We start from the raw sequence: 22,956 nt of genomic DNA, 5'->3' as shown, positions 1-22,956 counted from the left end.
AGCGTTGCATGACCGCGCAATTGTCATTCAAAGTGTGACAGCGCTGATAGTTGAAAATTGGCCTGGGAAAGAAGGGGGTAAAAGTGCCTAGTAATGAAGTTCTTAAGGCTCCATGCACACTCCACAGTTATCTTGGCAGAAAAAGAAACAAACAAACAAAAAAAAAACCGCTCATATTGACTTCAGCTTCAGGCCTTTTTCTGCCACTTTTTATTAATATGTAAAAATCCATATTTTTGACTAGAAATTTTACTTAGAACATTATACATTTTTTTTAAAGCAGAGGTCCTAGTAAATAAAATGATGGGTGTTGCAATGGTATTTGCACAACAGTTTTTCAAATGCAATTTTTTGGGGGAAATTTTAACGCAAAAAAAAAAAAAAAGAAAAGAAAAAAAAATGCACAATATATAAGCCATTTTTTTGTAAAATATAAATGACAATTTTGCACCGCGTGAATAGATACCAAACATGTCACACTGCACTTTTCTCATCAGTGTCCCCCTTTTTTTTATTAAGGTCCCCATCAGAGTCCCAATCCCTCCCCCCATCCCCTTGCATCAGAGTCCTCTTACATCAGACTTCTCCCTCACTTCAAGGTCTCCATTAGTCTCCCCTTATATAACACCCCCCCCCCATAGAGATGGGGAGACAGACTGTGCACATCACCTGGTGGAATGAGGGGTCACAGACTGTGCACATCACCTGGTGGAATGAGGGGTCACAGACCGTGCACAGCAGCTGTGGATTGGATAAAACTTTGTAGTGGACTCCAGCCCGTATTTTGGACAGCCCTTAACCTATTTGCTGCCAGAGCCGTTTTTGTGCACACATAATTAAAACATTATTTTAGGCCTGAAGATTACACAAAACGTCCAATTATTATATATTTTCTGAAAGCAGACACCATAGAAAATAAAATAGTGGTAGTTCCAAATTTTTATGTCACATTTTATTACTGCAAAGGTCTAGGAAACGCAAAATTTCAGTAAAAAAACACACTAAAGTGAATTTAAGGGCAAACTAATGCAACAAACTACCCACATTTTCGGTAAAATATAAAAGACGAGTTTGCACCGAGTAAATAGATACCCAACATGTCAAACCTTAAATTTGTGTGCGCCCGCGAACTGGTGACAAACTTTAGTACCCTATATTTTCTATAGGTGACGCTTCAAGCTAGTGTTACGGAGGAGGTCTGGTGCTAAAATTATTGCTCTCACTTCAGCATGTGCGGCAATATGTAACATGTTTCGTGCAGAGGTGCCCCTGATGCATATATGTGGGGGGCCTCAAAAAAATTTGGGGGGAATTTTAATGTGCTTGAGTGTAACTTAATTTTTTTGCAAGCAAAAACTATTTTTTATACTTCTTTTTTTTTTTCTCTATTCACATAAGGGGCAAAAAGTCCCCCATGCGATTATTTTTAGCTGACAGGTTCTCTTTAATGAGACATCCAGGGTAGAGCTGCACGATTAATCGTCAAGAATCGTTGTCGCGATTTCTTCCCGTTGCGATCTTGACAAAGGGTTTCCTGATCTTCCCGATCTTTGGTATGCAGAGAATTTTCTCTCTGCCCTCAAAAGTCAAAGTCTGGGCAGTCTGCCAAGTTTTAAAACATTCTATCAGTGGAATGTTAAGTCTAAACATTGTATCAATTTGTCTTTTACATCAAAGGAATAGACTTCTGTATGTAAACTAGGAACGTTTAACCACTTAAACACTAAACCTTTTTCTGACAGTTGTTGTTTTCAAGTTAAAATCATTTTTTTTCTTTTGCTAGACATTACTTAGAACCAGGGCTTTTTTTCTCAGAGAAAAGGTGCAAGAACCCACCTTCTCTGTCCAACTCTCTGCCCCAGCCACACCCAAACCCCGCCCCCAGTCACACTTTCCTTAGAGGAGAGATTTACAGCGGCGCCAAAAAATTGTAATGAGTTAAAGTGGATGTAAACCCAATGTCATCCTTTCTAAACTACTGCCATAGGGGTTATCTATAATCATATACATGCCTCCTGCATGTATCTTTACCTGTCAAATGTCTCCCCTCTGTCTGTTATTAGACCCGAAAAACTGCAGATTCGGTGGGCGGGTCTGTTGTCTGGAGCTCGGTGGGTGGAGTCGTGATGTCAGTAGACTCCCCGCCCACCTCTACCCTCCCCTTGTCAATATGCATTTTCTCCTGTGTATCTCTAACACTGAACTTCTGCTATGATCTCTAACATCCAGTGAAAAGACAGGAAAGTAACCACATGACTTCAGCATGCCAAATCATGCTGAGGTGTGGAACAGCCAATCCTTGCAGAGCTGCTGAAGAAAGGAGTGGGGGAGGGAATTAAAAAATAATGCCTGTGTCTTAGGCTAGTGCACGAGATATGTAAATCACCTGTCACTCACAGCAAGGGGGAGGATTTGACAAAATTTTTCTCTGTTTGTCAAGATTTATTTCACTGAACAATAAAAGAGGATTGCTCAGAGATGGATTAACTCTGTGTGGCAAGACTGGGCTCAAATGATAGGAAATCTTATACTCTACATTATGATATATATATAAAAAAAAAAAAATGTTGGGTTTACATCCACTTTAAGGCTTAGAACTAATGTGTGTATGTAATGTGTATCACATAAGGCAAATTCCCCAAAATCTCCCCCAGCTCTCCTCATCACAAATCCCCTCCTAGCTTTCCTCTCATCACAAAGCCCCTCTCCTGGTTCTCCTCTCATCACAAATCCCCTCCTAGCTCTCCTCTCATCACAAATCTCCTCTCAGCTCTCCTCTCATCACAAATCCCCTCCTAGTTCTGCTATCTTCACAAATCCTCACCTAGCTCTCCTCTCATCACAAATCGCCCCCCAGCTCTCCTCTCATTACAAATCTCCCCAGCTCTCCTCTCATCACAAATCGCCCCCCAGCTCTCCTCTCATCACAAATCCTGTCCCAGCTCTCCTCTCATCACAAATCACCCCCAGCTCTCCTTTCATCACAAATCGCCCCCAGCTCTCCTCTCATCACAAATTCTCTCCTAGCTCTCCTCTCATCACAAATCCCCTCCCAGCTCTCCTTTCATCACAAATCTCCTCCCAGCTCTCCTCTAATCACAAATCAGCCCAGCTCTCCTCTCATCATAAATCACCCCAGCTCTCCTCTCATCACAAATCCCCTCCCAGCTCACCTCTCATCACAAATCCCCTCCTAGCTCTCCTTTCATCACAAATCCCCTCCTAGTTCTCCTCTCATCACAAATCCTCACCTAGCTCTCCTCTCATCACAAATCCCCTCCTAGCTCTCCTCTCATCACAAATCCCCTCCTAGCTTTCTTCTCATCACAAATCCCCTCCTAGCTCTCCTCTCATCACAAATCCCCCCAGCTCTCCTCTCATCACAATTCGCCCCCCAGCTCTCCTCTCATCACAAATCCCCTCCCAGCTCTCCTCTCATCACAAATCCCCCCAGCTCTCCTCTCATCACAAATCACCCCCAGCTCTCCTTTCATCACAAATCGCCCCCCAGCTCTCCTCTCATCACAAATCCCCTCCTAGCTCTCCTCTCATCACAAATCCCCCCAGCTCTCTTCTCATCACAAATCCCCCCCAGCTTTCCTCTCATCACAAATCCCCTCCTAGCTCTCCTCTCATCACAAATCCCCCCAGCTCTCTTCTCATCACAAATCCCCTCCTAGCTCTCCTCTCATCACAAATCCCCTCCTAGCTCTCCTCTCATCACAAATCACCCCCCAGCTCTCCTCTCATCACAAATCCCCCCCAGCTCTCCTCTCATCACAAATCGCCCCCAGCTCTCCTTTTATCACAAATCGCCCCAGCTCTCTTCTCATCACAAATCCCCTCCTAGCTCTCCTCTCATCACAAATCACCCCCCAGCTCTCCTCTCATCACAAATCCCCTCCTAGCTCTCCTCTCATCACAAATCCCCTCCTAGCTCTCCTCTCATCACAAATCCCCTCCTAGTTCTCCTCTCATCACAAATCTTCACCTAGCTCTCCTCTCATCACAAATCCCCTCCTAGCTCTCCTCTCATCACAAATCCCCTCCTAGCTTTCTTCTCATCACAAATCCCCTCCTAGCTCTCCTCTCATCACAAATCCCCCCAGCTCTCCTCTCATCACAAATCGCCCCCCAGCTCTCCTCTCATCACAAATCCCCTCCCAGCTCTCCTCTCATCACAAATCCCCCCCAGCTCTCCTCTCATCACAAATCACCCCAGCTCTCCTTTCATCACAAATCGCCCCCCAGCTCTCCTCTCATCACAAATCCCCTCCTAGCTCTCCTCTCATTACAAATCCCCCCAGCTCTCTTCTCATCACAAATCCCCCCCCAGCTCTCCTCTCATCACAAATCCCCTCCTAGCTCTCCTCTCATCACAAATCACCCCCCAGCTCTCCTCTCATCACAAATCCCCCCCAGCTCTCCTCTCATCACAAATCGCCCCCAGCTCTCCTTTCATCACAAATCGCCCCCAGCTCTCTTCTCATCATAAATCCCCTCCTAGCTCTCCTCTCATCACAAATCACCCCCCAGCTCTCCTCTCATCACAAATCCCCTCCTAGCTCTCCTCTCATCACAAATCTCCTCTCAGCTCTCCTCTCATCACAAATTCCCTCCTAGCTCTCCTCTCATCACAAATCCCCTCCTAGCTTTCCTCTCATCACAAAGACCCCAGCTCTCCTCTCTGCTGACCTCCCCCTCCATCTCCACACACATACTTTCTCAGCTCATCTCTCATCACAAGTTCCCCCCGGCTCTCCTCTGTGTACAATGCTCTCCCCTCTGCTAAACGCACACAAACTTTACCTCTCTGCACATATCCCCCTCCCCCACACACTTTCACAGCGCACTCCTCTCTGAATCAACTCAGTCTCTGCAAAGCTCTCCCTAAAAAAAAAATCCCCCTTCCCAGCACAAATCTCCTTCCACCCCACAAATTCATATCCCAGCATAGCTCCTCATCCCAGCAAAAATACCCCACCCAACATCCCCCAAGAATAAAAAAAAATTTACGCCCTTAGAAATCCTAAAGGCAGTGATTGGTTTTTGGGGCCCCGAAAAAAAAAAAAAAAAAAAGTTTGTCATTTTCCCGCAACTTGTGGCAAAATATAAAATATTCCATGGACTCGACATGCCTCCCAGCAAATTCCTTGGGGTGTCTACTTTCCAAAATGGGGTCATTTGGGGGGGTTTGTGCCATCTTGGCATTTTATGGCCTTCAAAACTGTGATAGGCAGTGAAGAGTGAAATCAAAAATTTACGCCCTTAGAAATCCTGAAGCCGGTGCTTGGTTTTCGGGGCCCCGTACGCGGCTAGGCTCCCAAAAAGTCCCACACATGTGGTATCCCCGTACTCAGGAGAAGCAGCTGAATGTATTTTGGGGTGCAATTCCACATATGCTCATGGCCTGTGTGAGCAATATATCATTTAGTGACAACTTTTTGTAAAAAAAAAAAAAATTTTATTTATTTTTTTGTCATTATTTTAGCACCTCAAGAAATGACATAGGCAGTCATAAACTAAAAGCTGCGTAAATTCCAGAAAATGTACCCTAGTTTGTAGACGCTATAACTTTTGCGCAAACCAATAAATATACGCTTATTGACATTTTTTTTACTAAAGACATGTGGCTGAATATATTTTGGCCTAAATGTATGACTAAAATTGAGTTTATTGTATTTTTCTTATAACAAAAAGTAGAAAATATCATTTTTTTTCAAAATTTTCGGTATTTTTCCATTTATATCGCAAAAAATAAAAATCGCAGAGGCGATCCAATACCATCACAAGAAAGCTCTATTTGTGGAAAAAAAAGGACGCAAATTTTGTTTGGGTACAACATTGCATGACCGCGCTATTAGCAGTTAAAGCGACGCAGTGCCAAATTGTAAAAAGTCTTCTGGTCTTTGGCCAGCCAAATGGTCCGGGGCCTAAGTGGTTAAATTGATCTCACGCGGTTCTAAACGCACTTGCAGGTACAGCAGGCTTGCTCAGAAAAAGTTACTTTCTCATTCTATTTTGGACATACTTGTTACTTGAGCAGTTGTTAAACTTCCTCACATCACCCCATAATATTGGCACCTTCATCTTCTGTTAATATTGAATTGAAGATGTCGTGCGCCATGTCCATAGTGGCGCTCAGATTTTATTCTCCCGTACGCCGAGATCGAAATAGTAAATGGGGATTAGCGCTCTGTTACCAGCGCAAACGTTTCTTAAATATGAAAATGTGCGTTGTTCCTCGCCGTGCGCCTCAGCTCATGGCGCAAGCGTTTCGTAAATCAGCCCTGACTCAGTAACTCATATTATTCTTTCTTTGACTCGGTAACTCATATGATTCTTTGACTATGATTCTTTGACTCGCTAACTCGTATGATTCTTTGACTCGGTAACTCGTATGATTCTTTGACTCGGTAACTCGTATGATTCTTTGACTCGGTAACTCGTATGATTCTTTGACTCGGTAACTGGTATGATTCTTTGACTCTGTAACTCGTATGATTCTTTGACTCGGTAACTGGTATGATTCTTTGACTCTGTAACTCGTATGATTCTTTGACTCTGTAACTCGCATGATTCTTTGAATCGGTAACTCGCATGATTCTTTGACTTGGTAAATCACATGATTCTTTGACTCAGTAACTCGTATAATTCTTTGACTCGTAACTCGTAGGATTCTTTGACTCGGTAACTTGTATGATTCTTTGACTCGTGACTCTATGATTCTTTGACTCGGTAACTCGCATGATTATTTGACTCGGTAACTCGTATGATTCTTTGACTTATAAATCTTATGATTCTTTGACTCGGTAACTCGTTTGATTCTTTGACTCGGTAACTCGTTTGATTCTTTGACTCGATAACTCATATGATTCTTTGACTCGGTAACTCGTATGATTTCTTTGACTCGGTAACTAGTATGATTCTATGACTCTGTAACTTGTGTGCTTCTTTGACTCAGTAACTCGTATGATTCTTTGACTTTGTATGATTCTTTGACTCGGTAACTCGTATGATTCTTTGACTCGGTAACTCTTATGATTCTCAGTGTGCTGTGAGCCGGCTGATTGGCTGCTGGGAGAGGCTGAGCTCTCACTCTAGGATCATATTACCAGACCTGCTTCGCTCTGCTGTTGAGTCCATAGTGAACTGTATCAAACGGATCAGTTGAGTCAGATGAATCGATTCATCCAGTTCACTGAAAAGAATCGTTCATGAAATGGACATCACTATTGTTTCGGTTCCTAGCTGTCTGAGAGAGACAGAGAACAGGCAAGCCTGGTAAGTATATTCTGCTCACTGTATGTGGATGAAGCAGCACATGTAGGATTGCCACCTCATCCCTTTAACCCTGTAAGGCCCTGCGCTGTAATATTACAGCATCAATTTTAACTCTACTAAAAGTAACCAGCGTGTTTTTGTTTTTTTTGTTTTTTTTTTCACCTAAAGACCAGACTTACATAAGTAGTAGATCCTATTGTTCAGCCTGTTTACCCGGACATGGAGTCAGTCAACCTGTGAACTTGCCTTGAAGTAACAACTTGATAAAATGAAGATTAAACTAAGCAAACTTCCTGAAATATTTTTTTCTGTGATTAATAACATGTCTGGATCATGCATATATCAAGATACAGTTCAATGCATCGATCATATTAGATTTTGAGCTTGTTATGTCTGTGTTGTAATTTTACAACGTTGGGTTAAAGGAGTAGCAGGATTTGCCTGTGCACCTCGCAGTTTTCACCTGTTCCGAGTGGTAACAAACGCCATAGAAATACGGTTTTAGATCATTCACAATTCCAGCTTGAGATTAGATCAAAATGTAAGGGTTACTACTTGAAAAATTCAAGTTTAAATAAAAAAATGCATTATTTATTATATTATTATTATTTATTTATTATTTATTATTATTATCTTTTAATGTATGTATATACTTAAAGCGGAGGTCTGCCGAAAAAAAAAAAATATTAAAAGCCAGCAGCTACAAATACTGCAGCTGCTGACTTTTAACATATGGACATATACCTGTCCAGGGAGCCCGCGATGTCGGCACCCGAAGGCGATCTGTCCGTCAGCACTCGGCTGCTGCTGCCGCCATCCTCAATAAGGAAATCAGGAAGTGAAGCTGTGCGCATGCCCCTGCTGTCTTCTGGGACCTGTGTGTGCGGGGGAGGACAGAGTAGGCGCCGGAAGTGGCGTAGGTCACCGCGATCACCGCGGTGATCTATGCCAGGAAGTGGGAGCAAATACCTGTATTAGACAGGTATCTGCTCCCTCCTCCCCCCTGAAAAGTGCCAAATGTGACACCGGAGGGGGGGGATGGTTCCGAAAAGTGGAAGTTCCATTTTTGGGTGGAACTCCACTTTAACTGGTCATGTGTTTTCTGGCCATTTCCTAAATATCTGCTTGCTACATGGGGGACAGGGACGTGTTCTGTTAGAGGCCTTTTGAAAAGCACCCAGGTGTCGGCAGTATACCGGCGCTATTTCTAGCACCGCTGTATCGTCGTTTTAGCGACGCTATTCGGTCGCTAGCGGGGTGATTTTAACCCCCACTAGTGGGGGAAAAAAAACGCCGCTGCAGCGGCAGGGTGTCGGCGCTACCGCGCTGCTGCCCATTGATTCCAATGGGCAGGGGCGCTGTAGGAGCGGTGAATACACCGCTCCTATGGCGCTGCAAAGAAACTGCTTGCAGGACTTTTTGTGATGCCCTGCCAGCGCAGTGCCCCAGTGTGAAAGCACTCGGGCTGGGCTTGCAGCTGAGGCTTTTTACAGGCACTGAAAAACGCCTCCAGTGTGAAAGGGGTCTTATGGAGGGGGTACAGGTGCTAATCGCATAATAAGCAGACAGTATTGTGTGCCCTCTGTGGATTGTGTTACCTGATTGGAATGTGTTACGTCTTTTGAATGTTTATGTATGACTAGGATTCATTTACATTGAGATTGTTTAGCCTGGAAAATAATCAGTGTTTCCATCTCAGAATGCCACCAGCCAGTGGCGGCTGGTACTCAAAATTTTTGGGGCACGCAAACAAACTGAAAAATTCTGAAAAAAAAAAACATCAATTGCAGCCACTGTGCCATCAAACGAGCCACTGTACCATCAAATGCTGCCAGTGTGCCCATTAAATGCTGCCAGTGTGCCCATCAATTGCAGCCAGTGTGACCATCAAATGCTGCCAGTGTGACCATCAAATGCTGCCAGTGTGACCATCAATTGCAGCCAGTGTGCCCATCAAATGCTGCCAGTGTGCCCATCAATTGCAGCCAGTGTGCCCATCAATTGCAGCCAGTGTGCCCATCAAATGCTGCCAGTGTGCCCATCAATTCCAGCCAGTGTGCTCATCAATTGCAGCCAGTGTGCCCATCAAATGCTGCCAGTGTGCCCATCAATTGCAGCCAGTGTGCCCATCAATTGCAGCCAGTGTGCCCATCAAATGCTGCCAGTGTGCCCATCAATTGCAGCCAGTGTGCCCATCAATTGCAGCCAGTGTGCCCATCAAATGCCGCCAGTGTGACCCCCCTCGACAAGCAGGGTCCTTCAAGCCAGTGTCTTCTGCTATCCTCATCTCCCGACTCCCGTCCTCTCCTCCTGATAGGCGTCCAATCACATCGCCTGTCGTTTTAGCCAATCAGGTGACAGGTAACAGACCCGAGCACCTGATTAGCGGAAAGGCGGTTCAGTGTTAGGAAAGCGAATATTCATGTGCTTTCCTAACACAGCTGAGGTCACCGTTTTTGACGCCTATTAAATCCTATGGCTCAAATCAGGTGCTTCAAAAACACCCCCGCCGCTGTAATCCAGGTGCCCAAAAAGGTCGGTCGCCTGAATGGGGGGTGGCCACGGCGGCCATGGATAGATGCATGCTATGCATGAATCTATCCATAGTGCACAGAGGGGGTGGCAGGAGAGAGGGAGCGGCACAGGCCACCACTGCCACCAGCCAAGGACAATGTCCACAATGTTTTTCATGTCATTGATGCCATCCAAAATGGGGACAGTGACTTTGAGATGGACTCCGAGGACACTGAATAAAAATAAATAAAATAAAAATCCTTTGCTGGCCCAGAACTGGTGGAGAAGTTTCAATAATGGGACAAAGCCAGCAAAAGATATGTTGAATTTGAGAGGCCTTACATTTTGGGTGTCTATAACAAATTCATAGGTGGTGTGGATACGTTGGACTCATTTGCAGCAAAATATAAATTTCCTTTGAAATCCCGCCGCTGGTATATTTCCATCTTCTGGTACACCATCATCCTAGCTGTGATCAATGCATGGCTGCTGTACAAACAGAACTGCAAAGCACTGAATGCTCCCAAGAAAAAGAGCATCCTCACTCATTCCAGTTGGCACAACTGTCAGAAAACCAAAGAGACGGTGCCCAGGTTTATTCCATGGGAGCCCAATTCCTTAGACAGGGAGCCTCTTAACCACTTCAGCCCCGGACCATTTCGCTGGCCAAAGACCAGAGCACTTTTTATGATTCGGCACTGCGTCGCTTTAACTGACAATTGCGCGGTCGTGCGACGTGGCTCCCAAACAAAATTGACGTCCTTTTTTTCCCACAAATAGAGCTTTCTTTTGGTGGTATTTGATCACCTCTGCGCTTTTTATTTTTTGCGCTATAAACAAAAATAGAGTGACAATTTTGAAAAAAAAAACACATTATTTTTTACTTTTTGCTATAATAAATATCCCCAAAAAATATCTAAAAAACATGTTTTTCCTCAGTTTAGGCCGATACGTATTCTTCTACATATTTTTGGTAAAAAAATCGCAATAAGTGTTTATTGATTGGTTTGCGCAAAAGTTATAGCGTCTACAAAATAGGGGTTAGTTTTATGGCATTTTTATTAATAATTTTTTTTAATTAGTAATGGCGGCGATCTGCGATTTTTATCGTGACTGCGACATTATGGCGGACACATCGGACAATTTTGACTGATTTTTGGGACCGTTGCCTTTTTTACAGCGATCAGTGCGATTAAATTGCACTGATTACTGTAAAATGACACTGGCAGTGAAGGGGTTAACCACTAGGGGGCTAGGGAAGGGTTAAGTGTGTCCTAGGGAGTGTTTCTAACTGTAGGGGGGAGGGGCTGTGTGTGACACGTCACTGATCATAGCTCCCGATCACAGGGAGCGGTGATCAGTGACAGTGTCACTAGGCAGAACGGGGAGATGCTTGTTTACATTAGCATTTTCCCATTCTTCCTCTCCGTGGGACGATCGCGGGTATCCCCGCGGACATAGAGTCCGCGGGACCCGTGGTCGGAGCTGATGGAGCTTGCGACGGGTGCGCGCGCAAATTCAAAGGGACGTACAGGTATGCCCATTTGCCGGTCCATGCCATTCTGCTGACGTACATCAGCGTGCGCCGAAAATGCAATGCATGAATCTATCCATTAACCATGTAGGGGGGTGGCAAGGATAGAGGGGGCGGTGCCCGTGCGCCCTTAATGCACGGGCACCTGCTTCAACTTTAATATGCTGCAGAAATTGTGTTCTACTAAACTATTCTGTGCCTTGAGCTGAAATATGCTTCAGAAATGTATTTCTAATATGCTATTATAGTGCTGCAAATCTAATCTTATGTATGCACACACTCATTTAAATGCACGCACACACGCACTCACTTTAAAGCATGCAACCATTCACATAACACGCACGCTCTCATGCATGCACACACTGTCAAACTTGCACACACTCAATCTCATGCATGTACACACTCGCTCTACTGCACGGACACACGCACTTTAATGCATGCTGAAGCCTCCAGACTGGTGGCCTGCAGACCTCCCCGAGGCTTCAGCCCCAACTGATACACAGTGCCGGCTGCCGACATCAACCTCGGCTTTCTCCGCAGCTTCAACCTGAAATGCCTTCACTCATCTAGCACAGTGTTTCTCATGGCTAGTCCACAAGGCGCCCCAACAGGTCATGTTTTCAGGATTTCCCTCAGATAAAACGTCTGTGGTAATTACTAAGGCAGTGAAACGGATCAAATCACCTGTGCAAAATAATGGCAAGCCTGAAAACGTGACTTATTGGGGCTCCTTGAGGACTGGAGTTTAGAAACCTTGATATAGCACCATGTGAGTGCATTTAATTTGTTTTAAACTTTGTTACTTATTAAAACTGGAACTGCACCGGACGTGGCTGGGTGCTTCTCTATTTTTTCCCCTGCCCTCTTCGCTTTTACAGTCTCCGTGTCCCAAGCCCGTGTTTGAAGCAGTCTTGCGTGTATGACGTCAATCTTGACGTCATTGCGCCTACGTTGAGTAATGATCTATGCGGCTTTGATAAGGGAATCATGGCACCAACTGCCAAGTGGCTAGCTCTGCTCAGATGGGGGCGCCCTCCCTCTAATTAGCCTTCCACGTGACGTTGGTGCTTACCCATTGGCTATATTGGAGTACTTATACTCTTCCTAGCTGGATTAGACTTGCCCTGTCTAGCGTGATGTCAATGGCCATTACGCACCAGTTAGACTACATAGGAGAACATGGGATATCTAGGTAACGTTGTGGTTGATACATTTTGGTTTGTTCCCTACACAATTTCGTTTGGTGGTTCGTTTGCAGCTTTTCTTCACATACTCTTCCCAATTAGGCTACATTGTCACATTCTTTACTTATCTCTCATATTTATTAAAAGTTCACCCATATCTACAACACTTTTACCTATATCGATAATAGTACACATTTGCAACTATGGATTACCATGTGATCTTACTTTTAATCACTCACACATCTTTCAATCAAACTTTATTTAATTGCTTTTATTATTGTTACACCTTAGGTCATATGGGTCACTGCTCCCCAGGAATGTCCTTTCCCTGCTGGCCTTCCACCAATTGCCCTTGGGGTTTACTGCCTCAGCTCCCGGGACTGATGATGCCCCCCCCTCAGTTGGTCTCAGCCCATGGCGCTGTCACCTACACTCACAGCTTATCTGTAAGTTAGCTATGGGTGATTCATGGATATCACCCTCATTAGTTATACCAATTTTTCTTCCACCTCCCTCCCCCCCCCCATTTGGCCAGTCACATCAATTAATTTCACATTATGTATATAGATTGTTGCATCTGCTCCTGAAGATTGGAGGTTACCCATGAAACGCGTTGAGCTATATAGATGCCTTCATTACGTTTTTAATCCAAGAGTGGTATCAAACAATATGTACATTAAAATCGTGTTGGTTTTATTGGCCTATAGCAAGGTGTCATGGACCTGTTACATTATGTGAACGTAGATTTTAGAGTCTGGCGGTTTCCCTTTTATCATGTTGTTAATGTCATGTGCTTTCATGTTACCAGGTTACTATGTTATCTTCTTACTACGTGATTCATATGTAATTAAATCATATAATCATGCAATTGGTTCATGCTATGTTACTATGTACATGCCATAACACTATGCGATTAGGCTATTTATCATTGTATACCCACCAGTCACTCTTTGTTCATGTTGTTCTGCTTCACACAAAGTCCCAAACTCTCTCCTTATGTCTATTTACTCTCCTTAACAGATGCAAATGCAGCATCCCAATACCACAATAGTGATCCTTGCCTCTGGAACTCTCCCCTTGTCGTGGTTTTGGGGTGGAACCAAGAGTGGAATTTCCAAACAAAATCCAGGTACTGTATTCTTGTTGGACAACCTCAGCCCTTCTATACATTTATAAGCCAGTCTCACCCCATGATCTGCTATCTTACCTCCAGTGACTGAGGCTAAGAAGACATGGCACCCACTACCTTATTCCTCGTTATCTCCGCTTCATTCTTGTCCCTGGGACTGACAGTGCCGATTCCGGTAAGTGCCACACAATGGTTTACCCTTCATTCTAAATGTTCAAGCTCCTTTATATCTACTAACCACTGTGTGCTATAGGGGTTTGCTTGGATGTACAGTATCTCACAAAAGTGAGTACACCCCCACATTTTTGTAAATATTTTATTATATCTTTTCATGTGACAACACTGAAGAAATTACACTTTGCTACAATGTAAAGTAGTGAGTGTACAGCTTGTATAACAGTGTAAATTTGTCGTCCCCTCAAAATAACTCAACACACAACCATTAATGTCTAAACCGCTGACAACAAAAGTGAGTACACCCCTAAGTGAAAATGACCAAACTGGGTCCAAAGTCTCAATATTTTGTGTGGCCGCCATTATTTTCCAGCACTGCCTTAACCCTGTTGGGCATGGAGTTCACCAGAGCTTCACAGGTTGCCACTGGAGTCCTCTTCCCCTCCTCCACGACGACATCACGGAGCTGGTGGATGTTAGAGACCTTGCGCTCCTCCACCTTCCGTTTGAGCATGCCCCACAGATGCTCAATAGGGTTGAAATCTGGAGACATGCTTGGCTAGTCCATCTTCTTGGAGGTGTGTTTGGGGTGGTTATCATGTTGGAATACTGCCCTGTGGCCCACTCTCCAAAGGGAGGGGATCATGCTCTGCTTTAGCATGTCACAGTACATGTTGGCATTCATGGTTCCCTCAATGCTTGACTGTACTCCTCAGCTGGTTGCCGCCAAACACGCTTGACACCATCTGAACCAAATAAATTTATCTTGGTCTCATCAGACCACAGGACATGGTTCCAGTAATCCATGTCCTTAGTCTGCTTGTCTTCAGAAAACTGTTTGCAGGCTTTCTTGTGCATCATCTTTAGAAGAGGCTTCCTTCTGGTACAACAGCCATGCAGACCAATTTGATGCAGTGTGTGGCGTATGGTCTGAGCACTGACAGGCTGATCCCCCCACCCCTTCAACCTCTGCAGCAATGCTTGCAGCACTCATACGTCTATTTCCCAAAGACAAACTCTGGATATGATGCTGAGCATGTGCACTCAACCTCTTTGGTCGACCATGGCAAGGCCTGTTCTGAGTGGATTCTGTCCTGTTAGACCGCTGTATGGTCTTGGCCACCATGCTGCACCTCAGTTTCAGGGTCTTGGCAATCTTCTTATAGCCTAGGCCATCTTTATGTAGAGCAACAATTTTTTTTTTTCAGATCCTCAGAGAGTTCTTTGCCATGAGGTGCCATGTTGAACTTCCATTGACCAGTATGAGAGAGTGAGAGCGATAACACCAAATTTAACACACCTGCTCCACATTCACACTTGAGACCTTGTAACACTAACGAGTCACATGACACCGGGGAGGGAAAATGGCTAATTGGGCCCAATTTGGACATTTTCACTTAGGGGGTATACTCACTTTTGTTGCCAGAGGTTTAGACATTAATGGCTGTGTGTTGAGTTATTTTGAGGGGACAGCAAATTTCCACTGTTATACAAGCTGTACACTCACTACTTTACATTGTAGCAAAGTGTCATTTCTTCAGTGTTGTCACATGAAAAGATATAATAAAATATTTACAAAAATGTGAGGGGTGTACTCACTTTTGTGAGATACTGTGTATAAACAAATTTGCACGTTTAAGTAGATCCTCGTACTCCATCATTTTAGAATATCTAAATGGCATTATACAGAGGTGGTGAAATCAGACTACAGTGTGTACAGCAAGCTTTTTAATTGGTTCTCATGCAGATATTTGTTCAGTCAATCAAAAATGTTAAACAAAACTTCGTCATGGTGATTTAATTTGGCGGAGTCAAAATTGATCAAGAGCTCACTAGATTGATTAGAGGATCTCTTCTTTGCATGATTGTTTTAATATTCATTTTGTTGCGTGTGCGGACACCATTAGGTTTTGTTTCCATCTGCATGTTTTAGGTGCATTGTCCACACTAACGCATATGATTTTCTTACAGACTGTCCAGCCGGATAACAGCATTGGTAAGTACAAGAATATATCCTATTATAATACTTATACTGAATTTAGGCATTTCTTTTTAAAAACTTTGTTCTGGAAACAAAAATTATAATAAATATATTAATTCAGAAAATGTATTAAATAGTTTTACTTGAGTAGGGCAGTGTTGGGTTTGCACTTACAGAGCTATGGTCCTGGGTTTAAGAATGTATGTTTTCCTCCTATTAGTCCTGTCTTTTTCCCCAAAAAAAAAGAAACAAGTAAGGCTTTGGCATCATACTTAACCACTTCAGCTCCGAAAGCTTTACCCCCCTTCATGACCAGACCAGGCCATTTTTTGCGATGAGGGACTACATTACTTTAACTGACAATTGCGCAGTCATGCAGCGCTGTAACTAAACAATATTTATGTCCTTTTTTCCCCCCACAAATAGAGCTTTCTTTTGGTGATATTTGATCACCTCATTTTTTGCGTTATAAACAAAGAACGACCAACAATTTTGAAAAAAAAAAATATTTTTTACATTCTGCTATAAAACACATCCAATAAACAAATGTAAAAAATCTAATTTCTTCATCAATTTAGGCCAATAAGTATTCTGCTACATATTTTCGGTAAAAAAAAAATTCCAATAAATATATTTTGATTGGTTTGCGCAAAAGTTATAGTGTCTACAAACTATGGGATTTTTTTTTCTAGTTTTTTTTACTAGTAATGACGGCAATCAGCAAGTTATAGCAGGACTGCAGTATTGCAGTGGACATTTTGACACTTTTGATACCTTTTGGGGACCAGCGACTCTACTACAGGGATCAGTGCTAAAAAAAATGCACTCACCGTACTAATGACACTGGTAGGGAAGGGGTTAAAGTGATTGTAAAGGATCTTTTTTTTTTTTTTTTTTAAATAACAAACATATCATACTTACCTCCACTGTGCAGCTCGTTATGCACAGAGTGGCCCCGAACATCGCGGCTCCTCTCTGCATCAGATAACCCCCTAGGAGAAGCGCTCTCCCGAGGGGGGTTACCTTGCGGGCGCGCTCCCGAGTCCAGCATTCCACAGACACGAATGCCGGACTCAGCCCCCCCCCAGTGCCCGCGTCATTGGATTTGATTGACAGCAGCGGGAGCCAATGGCCACGCTGCTATCATACTGTCCAATCAAGAGCCGGGACTCTGTGGAGAGAGGGACAGAGCGTCCCCGCCAAGGAGATGAAGGGGCTCAGGTAAGTAAAATGGGGGCCTGGTGACTGCCAGGTGTTTTTTCACCTTAATGCAGAGGATGCATTAAGGTGAAAGAACACGAGGGTTTACAACCCCTTTTATATTAGGGGGGATAGAAGGCTTAAATGTGTGCCTGGCCAGTGCTTTACTATTGTGGGGGAGGTGCTTGTACTAAGAGAAGGCATGGATTGGTCCCTCTGCTTAGCAAAAACAGGATCCATGTCTTCTGTAGTGACAGAACAGCGATCTGCCTTGTTTACATAGGCAGACTGCCGTTCTGCCTGTGTATGAAAGCATCCATGGGTGCTGGAAGACATTAAGTCCGCCGTACCCACCAATCAGCTCCCGCTGTGTCCACGCCCCAGACCCGGAAGTGCAGGATCACGTACTAGGTACATGATCCTGCACAGGAGAGTCGCCTTGTCACCGTATATCTACAGTACACGGTTGGCAGGCGATTAAAGTATATGTTTATGTTGTATATGTTTAGCCAAATGATACAGATTGTCCCCTTTTTATCAAAAAAATTTAGTGATGTAAGGTTTTTTTGAGTAAAATGTTTAAAGCGGGGTTCCACCCAAATTTTGAACAATATCTGTATGTATTCTCTTCCTTGCCTAGATGCTGACATGCCGTTTAAAAAAATTTAAATCGCCGTAATTACCTTTTATTTTTCTATTCTTCTTTGCACTTCCTGGTTATCCTCCCGTGGGAGTAGGTGTGTTTCTAGCCTCTCCCAGACTCCTGGGAGCTAGTCTCAGGCTTCCCAGGATGCCACTGAGCATGTGCGGGAACGAGCGGTGAATGCTGGGAGCACAGCATTCACCACATCCAGGAAATAAATGCTTGTGGGCTTCAAATGCCCACAATGAAGATGGAAACCGCCTGCAGTGAATAATATAAGTTATTCTTTCTGATGAAATCTGACGCAGGCGGACATATTACACACAATATGTGAGTATGTAATGCTGAGAAGAAAAGTTTGTGAATGAACTCAAAAAAAAAAAAAAACGATAGATAGGTGGACCCCCGCTTTAATAAGTACCTGTTGATCTTGTCAGATTCTGCTCTCTCCTGGCCCTTCTTTAATAGCTCCCATTTCTGCAGGAATGTGGTCACCCTCCTAGTTACATTACAGACAGCTGTGCTTTCATCCAATATGTGCTGGTTCATTGACAGCTGACTTCTCCATTTAACAGCTGAGACTGGAACTTCCTGTAATTGTAATAGAGAGAAAGAGCTGATATTTCAATGCCTGTGTAGTGAATTTTGAAAATGTATTTCTCCACAATGCTTATAGATACAGAGAGGAATGGGGGCTTGTTTTAAAATACTTTTACTGCTTTCAGGCTTTGTGAATATTTTAGTGTGCATGTTCTGGGCACAGGTTCACTTTAACAGCCCCGAAAATATAAGCTTGTCTTTGGCTCATTTCATTTCATTTCAGTTACATTTTTTTAGTCCGTGTTATGTTTGCTGTGTTAAAAGGATGAACATTTTTTTCTAAGTACAAACTTGCCCTCAAATATTAAATATACCCACAGACATGAGAGGAAAACTATCCTTAGGAAAGATTTAACTTTTTTTTTCTTTAGCAGATGCTGACAAAACTGCCTTTGATGATGATGACTGGACCATTTCTGATCAAATAGCACAAGCTAATGAAGGTAATTTCACCAGCAGGCGGCATTGAACAAGAGCCAATATTCCTCCCAGCCTCTGCTCAGTTAGAATCAGCTCCCAGGGAACACAGTTAACTCCTAGATCACTCCCTAATGTTAACTCCTTCACTGCCAGTGACATTTTTACAGCAATCAATGCATTTTTATAGCATTGATCGCTGTATTAATGCCAATGGTCCCAAAAATGTGTCAAAATTGTCCGATGTGTCCGCTATAATGTCGCAGTCAAGATAAAAATGGCAGATCGCCGCGATTACTAGTAAAAAAAAAAATTACTAAAAATGCTATAAATCTATCCCCTATTTTGTAGATGCTATAACTTTTGCGCAAACCAATCAATATACGTTTATTGCGGGTTTTTTTACCAAAAAATATGTAGAAGAATACGTATCGTCCCAAACTGAGAAAAAATTAGCTTTTTTTTAAAAAAAAATTGGGATATTTATTATAGCAAAAAGTACAAAATGATGCGTTTTTTTTCAAAATTATCGCTATTTTTGTTTATAGCACAAAAAATAAAAACCGCAGAGGTGATTAAATACCACCAAAAGAAAGCTCTATTTCTGGGGAAAAAAGGACGCCAATTTTGTTTGGGTGCAACGTCGCACGACCGTGCAATTGCCAGTTAAAGCGACGCAGTGCCGAATCGCAAAAACTGCTCTGGTCAGGAGTGGAGTAAATTCTTCCGGGGCTGATTAATAGAACATTAAAATAGTTACTTAACAAGGCAGCAATGATGTGCACAGTGCCTCTAGTAGCCAATCATATTTTATCCTTATTTTCTTTATCACAGTCAGATCAATGAAATATACTTTATGTTAATATTGTTAAAATTGTTGTTGTTAATATTTATTTTTGTAACCTAATTCTGCCTAAAACATTGAATAGTGTAATTTCATGAGATAATTTACAAGAGCATGTTTAGGGGTGGTGCAGGGTAGGGGTTGGGTGGGGCAACTGGTGGCGAGTAACCCTTAAAGCGGAGTTCCACCCAAAGGTGCTAGCTCAGCTATCAGTTTCCTCCACCCCTCCGGTGCCACATTTGGCACCTTTTGGGGGGGAGTGAATAACTGTCAAAAACAGGTACCCGCTCCCACTTCTGTGTAAGGTCGCCGCGGTGACCTGAGTAATTTATGGCCGATGTGGCCTCTAAATGGGGGGGGGTAGCGTCCACTTACCCCCCACTCAGAGGCTACATCGGACTCCGCACGTTCTCCTCAGCAAACACAGAACCTCAGCCTGTGCCAATTATCACTTATCTACAAGGCTGTCCAGGGCTACTTATTGTTTGGAGACTGGAACTGTCTGAGGCCTCTGTTACGTCCCCTACACACATACTCAACTCTGCCTGTGTTAAATATCTGAATATTCACCTGATCACCAATACTGGGACAGATGTAATTGTGTTTTTCTCAACCTCAAATGAATTACCCCTAGCTCCTCACTCAGGAAGCATTCTGCAACGCGAAACATGTTGAGCATGAGTATATAAGTATATTGAGAACATCCACAAATGGATCACTGCACCTGCAATTCAACTTATCTACGTTGATACAGTCTCTATGATTGCACGTTGGGAAGTTTTTTCTTCTCTCTTTTTTATGATTATATATTGGAATGTTTATATCACTAATAGGACTTTAAAGTGGAGTTCCACCCAAAAGTGGAACTTCCACTCATCAGATTCCTCCCCCCCTCCGGTGACACAGTTGGCACCTTTCAGGGGGGAGGGGGGTACAGATACCTGTATATTACAGGTATCTGTACCCACTTCCGGCATAGATAGCCGCAGAATCTGTGGTTATTTACGCCACTTCCTGCTCCCTCCCCGCTGCCTGCTGGGAAACACACGGGTCCCAGAGGCAGCAGGGACCATCCGTATTGCGCTGCGCGACTTGCGCATGCGCAGTAGGGAACCGGGAAGTGAAGCCGCATGGCTTCACTTCCTGATTCCCTTACCGAAGATGGAGGCGGCAGCACCCGAGGACGGAGAGACGGTTCGGCCTCGGGTGCCGACATCGCGGGCGCCCAGGACAGGTAAGTGTCCATGTTTTAAAAGTCAGCAGCTGCAGTATTTGTAGCTGCTGACTTTTAAAAAAAAAAATTTCGGCGGCGCTCCGCTTTAAGATACCAATGCAGGGAAGTGCCCATTTGATATGGTTGTAACTCTACCAATATATGTAGTATGTACTGCTTTTAAATGTCCAATTTTGCAATTTTAAGCTAATAAAACTTCAAAATTAATTTCTATTTTTTCATAGTTGAATTACTTATGTGCCCTCAAAGTCACATTTTTTGTAGTTTTCCATTTCTAATTGAATTTCTAAGAGTAATTTTAGCAATAAAGTGAGCGTATTTAAATAAATAGTAAATTGATATCTGTGATAGGGGGGAAATTGTGTGTGCGTGTGATACCTCGTTATAGGCTGCCACAGAGGGGAAGGAAGGAACGAGCGCCGCCGAAACACAGAGCCGCAATCTCCTGAGTACTCGGCTCTGCTCGGCTTGCAGTCACGCCCTGGACAGCTCCTAGTATTGATGTCCCGGCATTGGACCGCTGTTATGTCCATCATAGGAGCGAAGGGGCGGGACTGGGTGTGACTGGGTGTGACTGCGAGCCAAGCCGAGTACACAGGAGATCAGGCTCTGTCTATAGACAAGGTTGTAGATGGGCATGGATCAGCCTGCAATCATGGACAAGGTTGCAGATCAGCACTGATTAGGCTGTAATGATAAGCAAGGCTGCAGATGGGCACTGATTAGGCTGCAATGATGGGCAAGACTGCAGATAGGCACTGATTAGGCTGCAATGATGGGCAAGGCTGCAGATGGACTCTGATCAGGCTGCAATTATGGGCAAGGCTGTAGATGGGCACGGATTAGGCTGTAATGATGAGCAAGGCTGCAGATGGGCACTGATTAGGCTGCAATTATGGGCAAGGCTGCAGATGGGCACTGTTCAGGCTGCAATTATCGGCAAGGCTGTAGATGGGCACTGAATAGGCTGCAATGATGGGCAATGGCAAAGCTGCAGATGGGCACTGACCCTCATTTTGCTTCAAAATTCTTTATTTTAAATTAAAAAAAAATTTCCTAAAACTTCCCTCTTAAAATTAAGGTGCTTGTTATATGCCTGTGCGTGTTATATGCTGATAAATACACTCTGCAATTCAAGACGTAGCTGGGTGTACTAAGATGTCCGCATGGGTGTTCTCTCAGAATACCGCTACCCGTCAGATCAAAAAGTGTGTGGAATGCATAGGGCGTCGTGGAACGCATCGCACATATACGCAGTAAGTATTGTTTGGACGGAATGTCACAATCTGATGAGTAGCGGTAATCTAATAGAACACCAGCACCTGCACCCGAAGCCAATGAACGGATCGGCTAGGGGTGCCAACACCTGGACATGGGATACCTGGAAAGGTAAGCGTCCTTATATTAAAGTATTTTTAGCTGCTGACTTTTAAATTTTTTTAATGCAGACTGGAACTCCGCTTTAAGGCCTGGCTTGTAGCTCAGGACTTGAAATTGAAATGAGCCCTGCCTTAAAGGTCAAATTGCTGAATTTGCCCTAAATATTCCCACCCCCTCCCTAGACCCCTAAATTATGCTGAGCTAAACCCCCTTCCCCAATTGCTTTTTCTTACCTTGGCATTTTCCACACGTGTGTGTTTGTGTGTATGTATCTCATAAATATATACCTATTGCAACATATAGCACCATGAAAAGCCTTCATCAAGCATTAAACTTGCAAAGAACTCAACCTACTGGCTGCAAAATGTTAAATATGAACTCATCACATTCGGTATTTTATATTAACCTGTTATAATGGGAATAATTTAATGGGGTTGATTTACTAAAGTTGGAGAGTGCAAAATCTGGTGCAGCTGTGCATAGAAACCAATCAGCTTCTAATTTCAGCTTGTTCAATTAAGCTTTGACAAAAAAGAACCTGGAAGCTGATTGGTTTATATGCAAAGCTGCTCCAGAATTATACCGAGCATCAGAAACACAGAATATGAAAAAAAAAAAACATTGTAGTTATCATCTAAAGTTCTAAACGATAAAAGTGAGACATAAATTCTTCTTGTATCCTTTCAGGTTCCCCTGTTTTTCTTCTCAATGGTGACATCAGATTGAAGGACCAACGCAGTGCAATGATATGTAACTCCTGTCAGTGGGGAAAATCAAAACAAGGAATCGCTATAGTCCCCTATGTCATCTCTTCCAATTATAGTATATATAGTATATA

The 22,956-nt window shown here is 43.5% G+C and overlaps 1 protein-coding gene across 1 annotated transcript in view; it reads left to right on the top strand.

The window, feature by feature from the left end:
• Window positions 1–13,748: 13,748 nt before the first annotated feature.
• The window catches only part of LOC141111699 (astacin-like metalloendopeptidase), a 44,375-nt gene continuing 35,167 nt past the window's right edge, over window positions 13,749–22,956 (top strand). Inside the window, exons 1-3 of the mRNA XM_073603846.1 lie at window positions 13,749–13,820; window positions 15,791–15,815; window positions 18,618–18,686. Coding sequence (XP_073459947.1) covers window positions 13,749–13,820; window positions 15,791–15,815; window positions 18,618–18,686 — 166 coding nt within the window. The remainder of the gene's footprint in view (window positions 13,821–15,790; window positions 15,816–18,617; window positions 18,687–22,956) is intronic.

This window comes from Aquarana catesbeiana, linkage group LG11 (assembly GCF_042186555.1).
Source record: "Aquarana catesbeiana isolate 2022-GZ linkage group LG11, ASM4218655v1, whole genome shotgun sequence".
NCBI lineage: Eukaryota > Metazoa > Chordata > Amphibia > Anura > Ranidae > Aquarana > Aquarana catesbeiana.
The sequence above is the reverse complement of the archived record's forward strand: the minus strand, read 5'-3'. Positions and strand labels throughout refer to the sequence as shown.